The 20,180-nt window shown below is 38.3% G+C and overlaps 1 protein-coding gene across 1 annotated transcript in view; it reads right to left on the reverse strand.

The window, feature by feature from the left end:
- Positions 1-20,180, reverse strand: part of shtn1 (shootin 1) — a 34,515-nt gene that overhangs the window by 7,275 nt on the left and 7,060 nt on the right. The window contains exons 3-12 of the mRNA XM_032552358.1: positions 20,068-20,128; positions 14,377-14,471; positions 9,382-9,577; positions 8,220-8,317; positions 6,518-6,599; positions 4,552-4,646; positions 4,320-4,466; positions 3,078-3,231; positions 2,142-2,253; positions 1,762-1,844 (exon numbers count right to left, since the gene is read on the reverse strand). Coding sequence (XP_032408249.1) covers positions 1,762-1,844; positions 2,142-2,253; positions 3,078-3,231; positions 4,320-4,466; positions 4,552-4,646; positions 6,518-6,599; positions 8,220-8,317; positions 9,382-9,577; positions 14,377-14,471; positions 20,068-20,128 — 1,123 coding nt within the window. The remainder of the gene's footprint in view (positions 1-1,761; positions 1,845-2,141; positions 2,254-3,077; positions 3,232-4,319; positions 4,467-4,551; positions 4,647-6,517; positions 6,600-8,219; positions 8,318-9,381; positions 9,578-14,376; positions 14,472-20,067; positions 20,129-20,180) is intronic.

Raw genomic sequence — 20,180 nt, forward strand, 5'->3', positions numbered from 1 at the left:
CTGAAAGAGTATTAGTGGTTTTAAAAGAAGGCAAAAAATTAAAATGCATCATAAAATGTTGTTTTATGCACCCCACTACGGGCTGAATGGCACAGAGGAACGGGCAGTTCATTTTGTTCGGAAAGGCAGAGATCTAAAAAAAAGAAAAAAAAAGACAAAGGGGACAAAGAGAAGTGCGAATATTTTCAATGCCGACATGTTGTTAACCTGTTAATCGAATTCAGAAAGTCACACGTCTGCATTTTCCACCAGCTTTTGAAAATCTGCATCGCAGTATAAAACTATTTGACCATTTTGCCTCCAGGTCCGGAGAGGTCCATGTTATAGCGTGTGGACTCTCTTATGAATAATCACTGAATTTAAGTATCACCCCTAAATGTGTCACATAATAAGAGATGTGAACAAGGATATGTTCCCATGCAATTAGTAAAATAAGCATTTCTTTTTTAATCAAGCACATACAAAAAGTATTCACCCCCCTGGATGTTACACTACTACTATAGGATGTTTCCCTATTTTTATTGCTTTGACAAATCAGTTGTGAATAACAAACTTTGACTTTTTTGACAAAAAAAAAAAAAAGGTCTAAAACGTAACACTTTATTGTTAAAGCAAAACTGATTTCTACAAAATAATGACAAATATTTTGTAGAAATGTTTCCCCCATTTAAATTGGTATTTAGTGTCTGCTCCTCTGGCTGCCATCCCAGCAGGGGGTCAGAGTGGACTCACTAACGCTGCCCTTTCCCTCCATTCTTCATGCTCAGCTTTCCGTCAAGGCTGCCTGGGGGATCGCAGGCCACCACTTCTCTATCGGACCGGGCCGCTCCAGAACATCCGCCTTGTTGTATTTAAATCCTTTCTGTCTGACTTTAGTGAAAGCCTGGTGTCTTGCTGGGGAAACAAATGTCCTCTGAAGCCGCAGATCTCTGGCTGTTCCTGCTTTTGTTTTTCCTTCTACCTTCTCAACTCTTCCAGGGCCCGCTACTTTGAAGGATCCCCCACAGCATGAGGCTACTGCCACCATGGTTCACAGACGGTGTGTTTTTGGTGATGTGTAGCGTTTGACATAGACGTCTTGTCTGATGGCCAAAACTTCCATTTTGGTTCCAACAGACCAACTTTCTTCCACTTGCCCTTGAGACATATTCCTTCAATATCTTGATGGATTTCACTAAACTACATGAGATACTAAGTGCTCAGATTTTGTTGTGTCCATCCCCTGACTTATACCTTTCAATAACCTTTTCTTGGATTGGTTTGGTTGGAGTGTACTTTAGTCTTCCTGCTGTAGCGGTTAGCCAGGGATAATATTTAACCAGGGAATGGACCTTCCAGAACCAGCAAAACGTAGGCTGCAATAATTTGAGACACATTCGCTGCTCTCAACTCATCTCCATTCCCCTCATTGTGCGACTATCTCTGCTAGTTGGCGCCGACTCTGCCAGTTTTTTTAAAGGGGGGTTTAACATTACGACAATCCGTTAATTTTTGTGAATTTTTTAATTTAATTGCCATTGTTATGTAGAGACCAGATTTCCCCTTTTCACCTTTTTTCCTCATTTTTTCCTTATTTTTCATCCACTCTGTTGATCATGAAACGGGGTGTATACTTTGTAGCAACACTGTAGATTCAAAATAAGAATGTAGTTAGGTAGGTTTTACTATGAGTCAGAGCACATGTCTGGTTTAAAACAATCATATTGTGTTGACCTTGTGACATAATATGAAGCAGGCGGTGTGTAGATGTTCGCTGTGTACCTGCAGGCTTGGCTGAGTCCTGGTCCACCAACGGGATGTCATGGCTGACGTTCCTTCTCTTTCGAATCAGTGTCAGCAATGAGCTGTAGAGGAAAAAAAAAACCCCCGCAAAACTCTTAGAATAAAACTGCAACATTTGTATTAGAGCAGATTGTTTTTTTTCATTCAAAATGCCCTGGATTCAAAATGCACTGAAACAAAGTGGTTCCATTCTAGATTCTCAGATCTAGAATCATGTAAAACGACCTCATCTAAAAGTTTTTATCTGCAAATATATTTCTATTAAAACATTTCATTGCATTTATTACATTATATAAGTGGATTCCTCAACAACTCCTCAAATACAGATGTTCAGAAATAAAATAATAAAAAAATTGAACCTGAGAGGGTTAGAGGACGACTCTGTGGCTGCAGGAGGCAAGGGCGGAGGTGGAGGTGGAGGTGCTGGGGGAGGGTTGGTGGCAGCGTTCAGCTTCTTTTGAAGTTGCTCAACTGGCCAATCAAACACATAGAATTACACGAAATATTTAGGAACAGCTTCAAGTGTAGGACCAAGGGAATGAAGATAGTCCCATTTTAAGTAAAACTGGATCTTTGGAAAACTTAAGGAACACAGATGGGAGGAGTTAATTTGCTCTTCGTTGATGCTGCAAAATATATACCTGACTCCACTGTAAAAAGAAACTGGTTCACCCAACTTAATTGAATTGCTTCAATTGGTTACAAGTAATTCAATTAAGTTTACTAAGTTTAATGGCGCCATGCCATTGCAGGGGGGCACGGGAAGCGGTACGGATGAATGGGGAAAAAACCAGTTACACAAAAGTGTTTCACTGTAAAGATGGTTAGTAGTTTCTTTTGTTGCAACCTGAAGTGTGAAATAAACTTCAGTGGAGTTTGAAAACAAAATATGTGTATAGGTTTATGTCTGGTTGAATGATGAGTGTGCCCAGCTGATTTTTTTTGGGGGGGGGGATTTTATTGTAATCCATAGGGGGGCCCAGAAAATCTTTGGGAACCACTGAGTTAATTGAACACAAAAAAGTAAGTTGTCATCACTAAATCAAAAAATTAAGTGAGAATAATGTTAATAAAATGAACTACAGCCCAGATACACTTTTTAGAGTGTAATACTACATGAATACCACAGCAGAATATGTTGTGCTTATGTCCAACACAAGCAGGCCTCCAACCATTTCCTAATACTGCTGCGGTCTGCTCAAAGGCTAAAGCTGTCCTGTTGTCAGTGCTTTGCGGTGTAGCTTGTGTGCTGGACTCCAGTGACTCTCAGAGTTCACATTTCTTAAGCTTCTTACCTGTAAACTGTAGATCTTTGACTTGTTGTTCAGCGTTAAAGCAGCGGATACGGCACGCCTCCCTTTCCTCTTCCAGGAGCTCCAGCTTCAGCTTCAATGCTGTTAGTTCCTTTTGTGTTTCACAGGTCTGTAGTTTTTCTTCCATCTGCTTGATCTGGTGACCAAACATAGACCATATTTATAGTCAGGCTAAAGAATAGTCACAAAATATAAAACAACTGTTAAATGAACTTTGCGTTAAGTGTTAACCAATATTAATTGTCATATTTTTCACTGCATAATAGGACTACTGTCTAATTAACTGATTTATCGCCCCTGACTAATGGGAGAAGGAAGGCAACCAGAAAATATGTAACAGAAGAGAGATAAACCTCAAAGTTTTGGTTACATTAAAATGATAAATGTCAATATTTGTTTTATTTTCATGTGCTGTAACTCCTTTTCTCATATTCCATACTAAATACCACAAGAGAGAAGCCAGTTCACCTGCAGTAAAATATCCCATGGCCCAGTTTGATTTCTAAAACTGTATCTCCTGAAAAGGCTGCTTAGTGAGCAACCTTACTAAGCTAGTACCCTTTGGGCTACAAAAGCTAAGTTAGCTTTAATTTAGCAAGCTAACTTAAAGAAGTTCTTTAAGCTAGTCTAGCTTGAAGAACTAAGAAAGAACTTAGCTTCTTTCTTGTCCTTTTGGGCAAGAATTTAGCCTCTTATCTGTAAGAAGCTAAGTTCTTATTTATAAGAATATTTATAAGAACTTAGCTATGAAGCTAAAGTTCTTATCTATAATTTGGCGTTATTGCTCATGGATTTTAACTAAAACCATATCATTAAATCAAACAAATAACAAGATACTGTAAATATGCTTGTATTTCATTTTTCATTATTTGTGTTAGTTTTCACTACAGTTAGAGTAGGCAGTTTTTCTGATTGATTCTTAGGAAACTATACACAATATGACTTTTTCCTTTCCAAAGAATTGTAACAGCTTTACATTATCCACAGATGTTAACTGATGTGAAACTAGCTTTAGATGACAAGCTACTAGCCCTTAATCTCTGCTGACAGGTTTATTATCCTAACAGTTTATATGTTTAATTTCATCCAACAGCTAGACATGTAAAAAAATTTTTTTAAAAAGAACAACTTTTAAACAAATTTTAAGAAGACAAAGATCAACACAGCTTCCATTTTCCAAGCAGATTAGTTTGTGTGGAAAGTGTTTCGCGGTTCGGATCGGACCTGGTTCTGATGCTGCAGCCTCTGGGTCTCCATCTGTTCAGTCAGAGCGGCCACCTGACTGACCACATCCTGCAGAGCTGGGCTGGGCATGCAGCTCTGCAGGAGGATCTGACTCTGCCTCTTCAGTTTTGTCTGTTCGACCAGCATCTGAACACACCAATAAGTAAATCAGCATAATATAGATGAGACTTATGAACACAACGTTGCAGATGAGAAAAGAGCATGGGCTCACGTCTCTGGCAAAGTTTTCTGCTTCTGTCCTCAGGTTCTGCTCCAGGTCCAGGGTATGCTGCAAAGCTTCGTATTCCTCCACAGCAAACTGAGAAACTGATATTAAGACATTTACACATTTAATTTTCTGTTAAACTACATATTGCTAAGTCCCAACAAAAGACACCTCAGTCACTTTGTATAAGCAGCAAAGTCCAGCATGATATGTAAACACTATGAACAGTTTTACTCTTTGCAAGAGTTCAAGAAAAGGTGTATGGCTTTGAAACAGACAAATAAAAAGACCTTTCATGGTTTCATGCCATAAAGTGCTTTGGAAAAGTATTCATCCCCCTTTGGAATATCTATCTACACACATAAATACACTATATTGCCAAAAATATTTGCTCATCCATCCAAATGATCAGAATCAGGTGTTCCAGTCACTTCCATGGCCACAGGTGTATAAAGTTTAGCACCTCGGCATGCAGACTGGTTTCTACAAACAGTTGTGAACAAATGGGTCATTCTCAAGAGCGACCTGTGGTGTGGGATTATTTTTCAGGAGTTGGGCTTGACCCCTTCGTTCCAGTGAAAGGATCTCTGAGTGCTTCATCATACCAAGACATTTTGGACAATTCCATGTTCCCAACTTAGTGGGAACAGTTTGGAGCTGGTCCCTCTTCTTCCAACATGGCTGTCCACAAAGCAAGGTCCATAAAGACATGGAAATGTACAAATACAAATAAATACAAAATGTTTGCTTGGAATTTCAGAGACATGCTGTCAGTAGTTCATAGAATAATAAAAGAACAATGTTCATTTTATTCAAACATAAAATTTGTTTGTTTCATTTTAAGTTGCCTCTTAATTTTTTCCACAGTTGCATATATACAGTATGTGGTTATTTCTACTGAGCTAATGTACAATATTTTGTGCAGATGCGTCATGAAATAAAAAAAAAAAGTGGGGGGCCATTGCTATATAACAGAGGGGATCTGCATAGCAACTGGAAGACAAAGGGACTGGACACATTTAAATACAAGCTGTATTTAAATGCTTTTATTTAAATTTAAAAGCATTTAATTACAGCTTGTAAAATAAAACAAAACTAAAAATTACAAGAGGAGTGAATACTTTTGTGTTACTGATTTCAAAGCTTCAATCACAGATTTGTCCACTCATCAATACCTCAGTGCTACGAGTGCTGCTCTGGTAGTCAGAGAGTGAAAAGCCCTTCCTACAGACAGTAATATTTTAAACCGACTCTCACCCAGAGCTTTGAATAACCTGTTGGACATTTCTGCTTTAGGTTTTTATTTATTTTATTTTTTTTTTTTAATTGAGTCTTTGCAGTTCTTCTTCTGCTTTCTGTTCAGGGCTGAAGCTCATTTTTATGTGCGGAAGTTCAGACTGACTTATAAGTTACCTAAAAATGTTTGCTCTGAAACTTCTGTATCATTTATCACCCATCCAGAGCCACCGATCACTGTCTCTCTCCTTTATGAGAGAGACAGTGTCTCTCTCCTTCATATGCAGATGACTGCAAAGTGGAGTGGAGGCACCAGGTGAAGGCAAAGATAATTATTTAGATGTTGACAGTGGCGATAATGTTGATTCAACACCTCAGCTCTGGAACAATGCATTTCGAAGAAACGGAATGTCACATGTCACATTCACAATTACACGTATTAAATAAAGAATGACTCCTGTGAATCAGGCCAAAGTTCCCATAGCGGTTCATTTAGTCTGAATAGGACATTTTCTCTCCATACTGTATCCTTTTACTGTTGCTGTGGGTGAATGTGAATAAAGAGAGGAGAAAATGTTGAACTATATGTGACCCACGATGTGTGTTCATAACAAAATAGTTAATTTTTGCAAATTGATGAGGCAAATAATGTTTATTCCTTACCCTAAAAGGGTGCACATCTTTTCACATGACTAATAATACTGCAGCATCCCTGCAGCATGGACGGCTCTCTAACCTCTGCTGTAATGCTCCAGGAGCTTCTTTTGCTGCAGACGCTCGGCAATTAAATCCGTGTTGTTGCGTTTCGCTTTCATCAGCTGCATAAAAGAAAACAAATTAAAACATTATGAAAGATAATGAAATGGATTTGTCTCTTTTGTATACGTGTCGCTATTTTACAATATGGTCTCTTAAAGTGAAACTAGCATTAAAAGTCACACATTAATCTTATATGTTTGACAAACTTAAACGACTTTTGTCAAACACTGTGAAGGTAAAGATAACAGAAAGAAAGTTCATATACAAAGCATTCAGGATTCAAAAAGATCAAATGTAATTTTGCAAATTTAAATGAAAAACTTTTCTCTCTATACTTCCTGGAGCTGAAGTCTACATGGATTGTTGAGAATTTGTTTGGTAGTTTATGGCTTATTATTTGGGATTATGTAGTTTAATATTTAAGTAACTATTTGAGTTGTAATTGTTATTTCATAGATCTAGTTAGCATTTCATAGTTAGCATCTGGTTCAAAACTGGCTATTTGTGGACCTGTAATGGAATGGACTATATATCCCATGATGCTTTAGAACTAGAAGTTAGAAGATGAAAAAAAAAAAAAAATGGAGGAGTTTTCCTGAAAGAGCTGTGTTTTCTGTGACACTCTGTTATATATCATATCATGTATGATTCGTTCATCCTTTTTCATCACTAAAGTTTGTCTAAATAATCCGTTCGACTTCTTTTCGTCTTTGAATGAGTAGAATATACAACATGGGTCTCCCAGCAACGTAAAATCTTGCTTTTGTGGGAAAATCAGCATGGAATCAAAACATATTACCAACGATACTTTCATAAGGGATTCTAGGAGCTCAGAGTTTGATGACAGTGGCAAAAAACAACAACAACAAAAAAACGCCACATGTGAGTTTTACTTTTGTTAGGCCTCCTTTACACAACAGAATAAGCAGTTGGACAATAGAGACATAACAAAATCTACCTTTTCTCTAGTTATTGAAAGGACAGGACAGAAACTGTGACACAGGACTCAGTTTGCCAGGGGAAAAAAAAAAAAAATCAGATCAGTGGATTCACCTGAAGAAAACCGCAGACAGTTTTTGAAAACTTTTGCAAGAATATTGACAGACTGTAATCAAAGAAGACGTAAAGGTAAAAAGAAAGAAAAAAGCAAAACAAAAAAAATGTGGTTTAACTTTTGCTTAGGGGTGTGCACGCCAAATCTAGTTACTGCAGCTCGTTTAAAGTATTTCTGCACCTCCCCTTGAACACAGTAAGCTGTTTTTCAGTTGAACTGCACGACAACTGTTTCAAGGGAAAATATTTTGAACACATTTTTTTATGGCACTAAAATGTGAAAATTTAACAGGATGTATAAAATTTTGAGAGCCACAACACATAAGAAAAACGGAAGAAACAACTCAGCCACATTTCAAGAAGAATTTGTTATAAACAAATTCTTCTTTATGTGTATTAACAACACGGCAGTCTTTAGATGGGTGGACACAGTCTGATCCACTGTCTCAGTGTCGAACGTCCTCTTCTCCATGAAGAGACGACGCTGGCCCATTTTAAAAGCTGTTTTTGCAAAGCGAGCCAAGCTGGCGTGTCAGTCAGTCGATTATGACAAATATTTTCCTTACAGGATGCTGCAGTCAGTCAAATTAACCAAAGTATAAAGCAATTAGAAATCCTAAACTTACTTCATCACAGGCGGCCTGTAGTTGTTGCCTCGTGGATTCAAGATTACAGATGACTTGATCTTTCTCCTGAAGTGTCAGTTCCAACTTATTTTGTAGCTCTGAAACAATAACGAATTAAACATCGTTTTTTGGATTGATGGTGATTTGAAACAAACATGAACGTCAAGGTTTCCCCCAGAAAACTTGCTAAGCCCAGTGGTTGGGCTCTAGGGCGGTCATTCATCCAGCGACCTGTCGTGTTTTTGAGTTACTTTTTTTTTTAAAGTTGACAGGAAATACAAAAATACCACTTGATAATTATGTGCTATTGAAAGATTAATATCTCAACACCAACTATAAAGTCTTAAAAATGCAAACATTTAAAAAAAAAACCCTAAATAAATAAGCAATGCTTAGGCTGGTGGGGACACAAGTAAAGCCTGGTGGCCCGCCAGGCTTATAATACACTGGGGGAAACCCTGAACATAATAATTTGGATGAAAATAATATTAATTTTCTTTTACTTATCTGACTAGCATAACATCAGGTAATTCCCCTACCAATGCCTTTTTATCGCTGCCCAGAAATCAGTCGATCCCGATGCTTTTAAAAATTGGTTAATTACCAGCTTTGATTGTGAAGTTAATCTTCTGCTTCAACACGCATGTAGTGAAAGGACGACTGGACTTTGTTTGCTCAGTCTGAGGATATCTGCTTGTTCCAGAACCTTATTGGTGGAATTTTATTTTTCACTCTGGATTCATGAGCACCTTTATTTTGTCATGAACAAATTCATCTGCTTCTAGTTGCTTGGTGCTAACTGGCCACTTAACAAGCTCTGCTTCACAATGTTGGTAATTTTCTTAACTATTCCAATGAGACATACTGTGGCTGCAATAATGCTTTTCCGAATGCTATTGCTTCTCAACACCCACAGTAGTTTTCTTTTTCAGCATTCCCCTTAAATGATCAAGGATTTTCAGTGAATAAACACACCTTGTACTGTGGACTTTCTATAAAATGTTATTTTTTCCTATAAATTTTGATCATGACCAGTACTTTTAATCATTTCTAGCAGATAAACGGTAAAAAAACCCCAAAAAACCCTCAGATTTCTGTCTTTGTTGGTTTTATTAAACATGAAGTCAATGCAGATTGATTCAAAGCCAAAGAAATGATCTACCTGAGATAAAGGTAGTGCAGTCGGCGGAGAGGCAAACTGTGGCAGCGGATTCTTGTTCCTCCTCTTCCTCCCCAACTTTCTCCTCATCGTCGGCTTGCTCTTCTTCATCCAGGCTGATGTCTTTGATGGTTTCCGGGCTGAGGTACGATATCATCATCATGCTCTTCCTCTTCAGAGAGCGGTTTTGACGCCTTAACTTCCGTTGCAGAGAGAACACAAGAGCAATGGTCGTTTGCATACTTTCTTCTCAATACAAAAATCCAATCTCATTGCATTTTTGCTTTCACATCAGGAAAGTCCTTTGGACCATCAACGCATTCCAGTTGGTTGAAAAAGAAAAACATAAATATATATACATATATATATCATATATATATAAAGATCCTCACTCATATCAGAAGAATTCAAAAACCTGCAAACAAAACTCTACATTTCCAAGAGAAATCATTTCTATATACTCAAGGTTCATTCAATATATTCAAACTTTCATCTAAATATTTAAACTTTCACTTAGTATATTCGGCGCTTATTCGACATATTCAAATTTGCCTTCCATAGATTATTTTTTTTCACTCAGGATATTCAAGGTCCATTCAGCATATTCAAATACATGCATTCATATAGATATATGTATGTCAGTCATTCTTGATGGCAGAAGAGGCATCGGTACAGTAATGCACATTTATCTCTACAGTCCTAATAATTGGTGTGACTGAATTAAATGTGTTTATTCAAAGCTCTGGTGGGACATTTTTAGCCGTGTTTTGCTTTGTGTTTTGTCTGTTTGACACGATGTTTCACTGTGAGAGTGATGATTGCACTTTGGAAAGGTCGTCCACCCGTCGATCAAATGCATCAACAAAGCAAAGACCCTCAGCACAGCCGTCATGAGGCTCATCATGAGGGAGGGCGGCGTAAATTATGCATCTAGATGTCATCTGAAGAAAGAGGTGGGGAAGAAGAAAAGGACACGAAAAAGTAAAAAAAAATAAATAACATAAAAAGCATTATCAATGGCATCCCGTAGAGAGCAGATTGCAGCAAGTCTTGCTTTTGATGACACCCTTCAGACAGCATCTATTTTTTTCTTCTTCCCTGAAACGCAATCAACAATGCATAACGTGGAATTGCATTCTTTCAACAAAATTGAACAGCTCAGCACAGATGCCCATATAAATGACATACTCAGATGAATCCGGACTGACATCGCATTGGCTTGCTCTCTCCGAAGGTCACTATTATGAAGCAACGGCCCCTTCATCTTACCTTGATTACACAACGCCGCAAAAACATTAAGCGTCAAAACCACATCTTCATCTTTCCAGTTGTCAATTGCTGTTCCCTCGCAGCTACTTCTTTGATTCGAACGTAGGAGTGTCGAGAAATTTCACTCAGTCTCCGCATCTTTCCAGGGTCCTAAGAAATATTTCCGCTAACCTACCGTCATCGAGTGTGAAGAGATTTACTGCGAGTCTAATTTGTTTGTCATTTTCTATGGCTACTCGGACCTTATGGATAGACTAACGTGTGTGTTTTGCGTAATGGTGACAACGCAATACGGAAATCTTAAGTTTGTAGTAAACATTTTTTACAGTCCACTTATTTTTGGTGATCAGTGGGTTTGAATCTGAGCTCAATATCGGAATCTTATTATCTACAGACTTAAGAATTATTTCAAATATAAAAGTATCTTCTCAACTTTGTGTAATCTAATTTAGGCACTGTGTGCTAATAAACGTTTTTTATTTGTGGTTTCTGTTCAGAAAAATATAGCAAATCCACTCAGATTAGATCCCCCTCCCGCCCCCACCAAGCCTTTCTGACAAGAATCATATTTTTGCATTGAATCAATCACTTTAGAAAGAAAATAAATAGCTTTATGTTTTTAATGTCTTCATGTTATGAGTCTGATATGTGTCTCTTAGATCAGGTACCGCTCTCCTGGTATCCCAGCCCTGTTTCCTGTCTGGGTTTTTATTTTGGTGTGACACCCCAACATCATCACCGGCCCCCGTTTAAGCCCAGGTCAAATACTTCCTGGATACACCCCTGCTCAGCAATCTCAAGGAGGCGTTTTTTATGCTTATACAAAATGTATATTCCAGCGTTAATGCCTTTAAATATTCTAAATATGATGCTCTAAATTCAAACTTACTGAAGGATAACAGTGTGGTTGGTAGAGGAAGTATAGCAACATACAGCTGACTACAGCAATCAGAAGAACTGTAGCCAGGATATCGCAAAGATCTTTCTGGCGAGACGTCAACTATTAATATAAGACATTGTGGTTATTCAGTGAGAAGAAATAGCATTTTTGCAGATGAAGAGTAGACCAGTACTACACCAGTAGTTGGGAATATCGCCACTATTCCTTCATGTTCTCACAAAACAAAGCAGCATGCGGTTTTGCCTATTTGTAGCAAAAAATAAAGCAATGAAACAAGCAAAGAAAAAAGTTATTTATGGTTGGTAATGAAACCTCCGCACCTTTCAGCGCTTTAAACCTACAGCATTTTCCATGTATGACAAGAATGAGCGCTTTCACCATCAGGCTTAAGGTGTGATTTAAAAATTCTTTTTGACATTTCTAGGCTTGTCCAAAAGTATTGGACTAATTTATTTGAGGATTTTTTAAAATGATCTGACAGCACCAGAGGAATCAGTGCTATTTGAGAACAGATTTTTGTAGAATTGTCAGAAAATATTTAATTCTCGAGAGACTTAAATGGTTTACCACTGCGGTCAGTATTTGCTAAAAAATGGTTTTTTTCTTTAATCGTTTTCAGATGATTTGCAAAGAATGTGCTGTGATCAACGTTCTCAGAGCATCGCCTCTGTGTCTGGAAATGTGTCATTACCTCAGAAATTCTACATAAGAGCAGAGATTTGTATTCATTTTTAGTAAACTGAGTTTTACCTAGGTGAGTGAGTCCTAAGCTAAATATCCAAGCATTAAAAATGTTTGGGACTTTTTCAAAATCTTTCAGGTTTTTTTTTTTAATCTTGCATACTCTGACAATGTTTGAAAATTATACAGGTTAGGCGGTTTGAACTATAAATAAGTAACAATGTTTATTCATAAATATTCATTCAGTTTTTGTTTTTTTACTGAACTCAACCCAGATTAATTATTACATTTTTTTCCCCAGATATCTGGGCATTTTAGTTTAGGAATATTCCTCTTTTTGCTTTAATGTAGATGAATGTTTTCCCTAACAACGCCTTTAGTTGGTGCCCTGTTTCAATGTCAAAGCTATTTTTAGTAGCATGCAGTGAAAGGAAAGTAGTTTTATACTGGAGAAACCTGGTCGCTGCCGTCCTACACAACTCCGCTCGACTCCAATCTCTCTTACAGCTCCGTCTGGGCTTCCTCCCATTGACTTGGATTCCTCCAGTCCTGGTGTTTCAAAAATATATGTAGTGATAAGATCAGCAAAACAGAAACTAAAAAGAGACAAAAAATAAATGGGCAAAGGCTTGTCAGTCGTGCGCCTGAATGAAGTTTAATTTCAAAATTGGATGCAAAATATTTTGATAAAGATTTGAATGACAAAAAACATTGACTAAGATTTGTGTTACAGATAATCTAATGTTCTGTTCTGAGATTGTTTTCGAATGACTATTCATTTAGTCGTTTACTGAAAAACTGCAGAATATTTTGGATTAGAGGCCAAACATCTTCACAAAACAAAGACTAGTTGCCTTCTGCTTCAGCTCTTAGAATTTAGTCACTTAACTTTTACAGTATATTTCTTAAAATGGAGCTTAGATTTTTATTTTTTGACAATCCGAATTAATAGGTTTGTCAAATTGTAAATGTTTTGTAGTTACTTTTTTATTATCCTGCAGTGTGTATGTTTAGTTTTATTTTTAAAGACATTTCCGCACTAAAAATATTGATGTGCAAAAAAAAACAAAAAAAAAACGACCTACTTTATAAATGGGCTGATAAAAGTGATACTTTCCATAAATTAAAAAGACACAAACAAGCAGAATGAAAAAACACTGAAAGTTAACGTACAGCCAGAAGAAGAAGAAAAAAAGAGGCTGAAAAAAAAAAAGCCTAAAACTTGACCTTCACCATAATTCACCATCAGTCTCCCACTACCCCAAATTTGGCCCGGCTAGATGGACTGTAGTGGCTTTTGTACAAAAATTGAATAAGAAATGATTACAGTTATAATCTCTGCACCGGTGGGCTACAAAATCACTGTGTGCTGGCTCCCTCACACTCAATCACAGCCCACAATGGGAAGCGTCCAACAAGGTTGCTCTGAAGAAGGGAACCGGGGCAATTTTCACCCATGAGATGTGCTGTTGACGGCCGCGCTTCTGATTGCAACATGTTTGATTCAGTGGAGTAATCTGCATGTCAACACACTGACCATAGTGCCATCCTGGGAGGCTTCTTTAATGTGTTGTGGAGGATTCATTTAACCCAGACTTGAGTTAAACAAAGACACGAGTTAGTTGATTACATTATTTTCTTCTTTTTTTTTTTTGGTCACATTGTCTTAAAACACATTTCTGTTAGGGGTGCACCAATTTATCGGCCGGCCGATTTGTCAGTGCCAATTTATCGGTGCAGATTTCCTTAATTTTGGAAGATTGGTGATCGGCCGATTTTTATTAAGAAGCCGATCTTATCCACCAATTTTATCTAGCTAGGCGAAGGTCTAAGAATTAACCACTGTCCTCTTTTGCTTTCTGGTGAAGAAAGTTTGACTGACAGACCGGCTCACTAAGTTCTGTCTGCACATTTATAATTAACAATAGTGACCCCACTGTTGCCAACTCAACAGCTGTCTTGCTATATTGAGCAATTATTCAGACAAAAAAAAATTGGTATCGGCCAAAATCTGAATCAGCAGGTTAAGCTTATTAAAAGATCGGTAATCGGCGATCGGCCAGAAAACTGAAATCGGTGCACCCCTAAGATTTATATTAGTGTGACACAAAACTGAAGCAACACATCTGTGTAGGGATACTGTGCACCTTTGAGGCCAGGGCTTCAGCACTTTCTCTACACATCCTCTCGATCTCCAGGTCCTCCTGAATGGCGCTGACTTCCTCGATGACTCTCTGAGACACTGAAAAATCACAGATTGTTTCATTAACATGAGACATCATGAAACGTTGAACGGTTTTTCCTGCTGCAATCATTCTGTGCTTTACAAAATCAAATATAAGTTTATTTAGTACGATAGCCTGTCCATCTAATAGTACAGTATGTTTGTTTTTATTTCAGTATTCAGCACATAAATATCAACTGTAAGTAAATGCAAATGATATAAATGAGTCAGTTTCCATCAAAATCAATACCATGGAAAATCCAGTGCAGGGGTAAAAATACTTTAGCACTCAAAATATCAAGAACTATGTCATCAGATGACTCCACCAAGAACATGCATTCATCTTTAAAATGTGGGAATGTTATCAGTGGATGTTTTTGACACCGTATCCTGAGGTTTTTTTTCCCCCCACACTCACACACTGTAAAAAGTTTCAGTCACATTAAAGCAGTGATATTAAATCTAATATTGAAATAAGGAAGCGCCGTAACCATAACGGTTGGGAAATAAAAGGTCGTTTCTGTTTAACGCTCTACCTGAAATAAGCGGCACAGAGCAGCCCGACTGGTACGTTTTAATATGGCAAGGGCCGCAATGTTTTTTTGGTTGCCCGTCTGTCCAATAAAATGTTATAGAATAAAACAAAATTGCCAGAAATTTATTTATTTTTTATTCTTAGTGAAACTGATTAGAAAACAGTTTACATTTTCTTCCTTCTTTCATTCCTTTCTTCTTTCCTTCCTTCCTTCCTTGTGCCAGAATCTGTGGGAAAAGTGGAGCGCCATAGAATCCACGCTGATGGATGACCAGCTGGACGTTTCCAGTCGGCGATGGTTTTGGGGGTTGGCATGTCATGTGGTGTTGGTCCACTGGGTTTTCTGACATCTATATTCAATGCAGCCGTCTAGGAGAAAATATTACAGGACTCCACGTTTCCTTCTGCTCACCAGCTTCGTCATTTTCCAGCAGCTCTTGGTGTCAACCCACGCTGCCAAACATACCAAAAGCTGTTTCCAGGGTAACTCAGCTGCCAGGGCATCACTAAGCTTGACTGTCCAGCAAACTAGCCTTCCCTGAACCCCATAAAGACTCTCTGGGGTTTAGTCAAAAGGAAGATGAAGGACATCAGACCTCAGAATGAAGATGACGTGAAGGCATCAGGCTGATCGACTCCATGCCACAGTGGATTGACGCAGTAATTAGTGCAAAATCTCAGTTCACTAAGTGAAATTGTTTCCAAGCCTTTATTTTAATCATTAGGATTTTCCATTTACATCTAATGAAAACAAGAGATTTAATTTCCTTTGAAGACTAAAAAAAAAAAAGCACATTAGACCAATAAAATTTAAATACAGATATGTGGGCTTTACGAAAAGTAGGTTTAATGCCTGCTTCGATCTAAAAGATTCAATTCAAACCTCATCTAAACATATCGGAGAAGAAAAGAAGAAGAAGAACAATATCATTTCAACCATAATATTCTGCTGCTTTCGAAGCCAACAACACTCCAAACCAGAAATTGGTTCATCCCAACCAGATGAGCTCAGCTCAATGTTCAAACCTCTACACTCTACACAACAATAAAGCAGCCAGCCAAACACCAATAAGCAAACTCATCAAGTTAGGAAATATTCATTTAGAACGACGCTTAAAGTACTGTTGGACGTAGGCAACCAGGAGCTACAGGTGAAAACTTTCATGGTTGTGGGTGTTTCTCTGCTGAATCCACCATAGAAGCTTAAAAACATGTTTTGCCAATCACATTTATCCTCTATTTCATTGTACATTCTTAGATTAAGAGTGTTTAACTTCTACACGATGTACATATAAAACATATTTTAAATTCATTTCCCTTTGAAATTGGACAATTTTCCCCACTGCTGCCTCTGCTTAATTGATACAAAACTGCCTGGGCCAGAATGAAAACGAGGTCTTTGAAAAATCCCACCGTCTTAGTTGACCTAATTGACCTCCATCGTCTACATGCCGCCATTGTCCCTCTTCTGTCAAAAATCTGGCAGCATTTTAGATCATTCTTTTAAATTAGAGGAGCCGTCAAAATCCTTTGTCAAGACAAATTTTTATCAGTTATAAAATTTTCAAAGCATTTAAGAAAATTCTTTACAGCTTAGATAAGTACAATTCCCTCTGCATTGTTACCAAACAATCATCTCATTATGGGTCTCAATTGGTCTAAAATGCTGCTTAATCAATAGGTAGTAAAATTCACGATCATATCATATCATATCATATCAGTGCAGTGAGTTGCAACAATCAACCCTACAAAAAATAGAATCTACATAACAAAAAATAGGTGCAAATAAATTAACATAAATATAGAGAGAGTATTATACAATATTATATTTTTATAAATGAGGACTTTATATGCAGACATTTGGGTATATTTTTATTTTTCAAACCAGTATTAGGCTTACTTTTCACATGCTAAAAAATGTTACAAATTAAAATTACTTGACGGTAAATTTGCTATAAACTGAAATGTATTTGTACAGCGAGAAGTGTGTTTTTTTGGGGGTGGGGGGTTTGGTCCCCTACAGAGGTAGCGGCATTGGTGTGATCTCTGCTATCAACGTGAATTTGTTTCCAAAGCTTCGCGTACGCACCTCAAATGTTTTGCCCCCGCCGTTTAATTTTCCGAGCCGACTCCCCTTACAGGCTGAATGCTTTGCTGTGACCACTTTTGTGAAGGCAGAATTTGAAACAGGGCCCCACATGTCAAAAGATGGAGCAAATAGTTTGCCTTTGTGACGCTGACAGTTGTGTGGATTTTCATTTGAATAAATCTGGCATGTGCCTGTGTGTGCAATGATTCCCCAGCCCAAACACATATTGTGTTTGACTTACACATTAATAGTGGCTGCCTCACTGTGCCAAGCAGCTGCATATTAGGGCCTATTACGTGATTTCATAGCTCTTAGAAAATTGCTCCTATTCACAGCGAATCGGCTGGGGTGGGGCAGCGAGGCTAGGAGGGGGAGGGGGGGTAAGAGAGGGAGGTAGAAGGACAGGAGGAAAAAAGCCTGCAACACACAATCATGCCTTTTCAACCGGAGATGGCAAGGTTGATGACAACATGACCATTGTGTTATAATGATAACACCACAAAGGCATCTGCCCTGCTCATCAAGGCTTCACAGAGGCTGCAGATACAATTTAATTCACTGCTCTGTTGGCGGCGCTGATACCATTATGCAGCGCGTTGGCACGGGGGGTAATCACTGTCTTTCTTGAGAGCAAAATTTTAAAAAAAATAAAAAATAAGACAAGCACAAAAAAATAGGGGAGAGAAAAAAGATGGAGTGATGATGATGATGATGATGATGATGATGATGGGGAAGCCAAACTTACAATTAAGACTTCCAGTTCGGAGGTGTCAGAGGCCCCCTGTAGACTCGCGCTCATGCGCTCGCGACGCTTAAAGTACTGTTTATTTACCATGGCTACCAGTAATTATAATTAACATATCATTCAGTCGTAAGTGTATTTTCATCGGTGGCTCGGTCTGGCCACTGTGTTGTTGAAACAAGACAGACAGGACAGCTGAGAAGGTTGAGCAGTGAAAACTGGATGCTAAGTGCTGTCGCGCGGCCTGGTGTGGACAGCGCCGCCGTGACGTCGATATCACCCTGCACTGGTGGTGTTCATCAATTTCTTAATTAGGTGTCACCACGGCAAAGGAATTGCCCACATCAGTGGCACTAATGCTTAATTTCTTCCTTGCTCGACCGTAGTGTTTAATTAGTTTAATGGCCGGGCAGGGGGGGCTCTCTATGGGCGAGCACAGCTTTAAACATTACGCCAATTCGTAATAAATAACTATCTTTGCGTTGATATTTCAACATCAAGAAACGGAACGTTGACCTAAGAAATATCGCCGGATAAAAGGTAAGTGTTTATTTGCATGTTGGTGAGTGAAGCAAATACTTGGCTCTCTCCTCTTAAGAGAAACTCTCTAAATGCCTCAGTTTTCTTAGCTGCTGCTTGGGAACGGTCAGCGTCGGTTCCCTCCTCTGGTGTTTCCGTAAGGTGGAGGAGGGCTGGACTCTAGGTAGGCTGTATGTCTTCCTTAGCCACTCTTTTGTTTCCATGGCGACGTGTTTGGGTAAACACCATGCTGAAAGGCACACTTACGGACCCATCTTCAATGTTCACGTCCGACTTTCCAGCACTGTACGGCGCGTGGCCCTGCCCACTGCCCTTTCATGCAGAGAGGTTGTCTTGTATCTTCGGTACTCTGACCACATAAAGCTTCCACCTCCAGTCTGTTTTTCTTCAGACACGTACAAAATCCTTCCCTCTTTGTTCAAACAGAGTAGGTCTCATTCGTCTTGGTCTCATCTCAACACAACGTTTCATCTCAAGCATTTTCTGAACCTTTTTTTTTTATGTTTACTAGCAAGCTTAAGATAGCTGCAAGGTTTAAACAAATAAGATATTTAGGGACCGAGTGACCGTACCCAGACAAAGTGAACACACAGGGTCCAGCTAGAAGGCCTAGAAACACACAACTATTGGCGTTTAGGTCTTTTATGAAAGTTTGAGTGAAATCAGATGTGTCTCGAGGGAGCTACATCTGATGAATGTCCTTTAGGGCGAAGCTAAACTGACTCTTTGCTAAGTTGCAAAGAACTCAAATAGAATGGGTTCAAAATTCACAAAATGGTTCCTTTTGTTCAGGATTTCCTTCAGGAGCTAGACTATGGTTTCCAAAAGGCAAAGTTGATTTGCTGCGACAAACCGAGTTTAAACACTGAGCAACATCTGCTCTGTGTCACCTGGTGCAGTTTAAAAGTCGAGACGTTGAAAAGGGTAAAGCGGAGCCTCCACGAGAAAAACGTGACTTTGACATCAGGCAATGTGAAAAAAAAAGAACTTTGTACATATTCTCAGCATCTGTTGATAACAATGCCAAAAATAATATTTTGTATTAGGAGTTATGCTAAGCCTGTGTTTCATGGTGAGAGGTAAAAGTTTGGGTTTGAATAAAATTCAAGATTTTAATTATTAATACGGAACACAAAAATATATATTTTGTTAAACTATAAAACAAAATATGAAATGGAAAAATTTGTGTCAATACTCATGCGCATGTTCTGTAGAGACCACTGTAGCACCTGTTGGATGTTTTTCTTCATAACCATTAATACACGTGAATTGTTATTGCCACTGCGTTACCTGCACAATATTAGACATTCTGGCAACTACTTAGGAGTCTAAAGAGGCAATTTATTTGTTACAAGACGGAAAAAGAGGAATGAGATTATGCAGATTAAAAAACAAACACTTTTCAGCATAAGTCTTCCAGTGCTCAGGTCAAACAATGTACAAAAAAATACCAAGAAGACGTATTGCACTGCATATCTCTCAGAGCATCACTTTGACACTGCAAAGATTTCTAATTTCTGTTCTCTTTTTTTTTTTTTTTCCAAAATTGAAATTACGCTACTTTTTAGTGCCGTCTACTTCTGATTGCAATTAGTAAATCCCTCAAAATGAATTATGTCAACCCCAAAATGTGGGCTATCTAAATGTCAAAAGAGCCTGAAATAGAAAACATCCAAGACCTCTACTGGCGGCAGCAGAAAAGACTCACCCATCTGGAACTCGGTGAGTTTCTCCACAGCCTCGTTTCTCTCCCTCTCCAGCTTTTGCCACTTTTAGAAGAAAGAGAGAGACAGAGCATGTTTCAAAAACGCCGTTAATTTT

Source organism: Xiphophorus hellerii, chromosome 22 (genome assembly GCF_003331165.1).
Source record: "Xiphophorus hellerii strain 12219 chromosome 22, Xiphophorus_hellerii-4.1, whole genome shotgun sequence".
In the NCBI taxonomy this organism is placed as follows: Eukaryota; Metazoa; Chordata; class Actinopteri; order Cyprinodontiformes; family Poeciliidae; genus Xiphophorus; species Xiphophorus hellerii.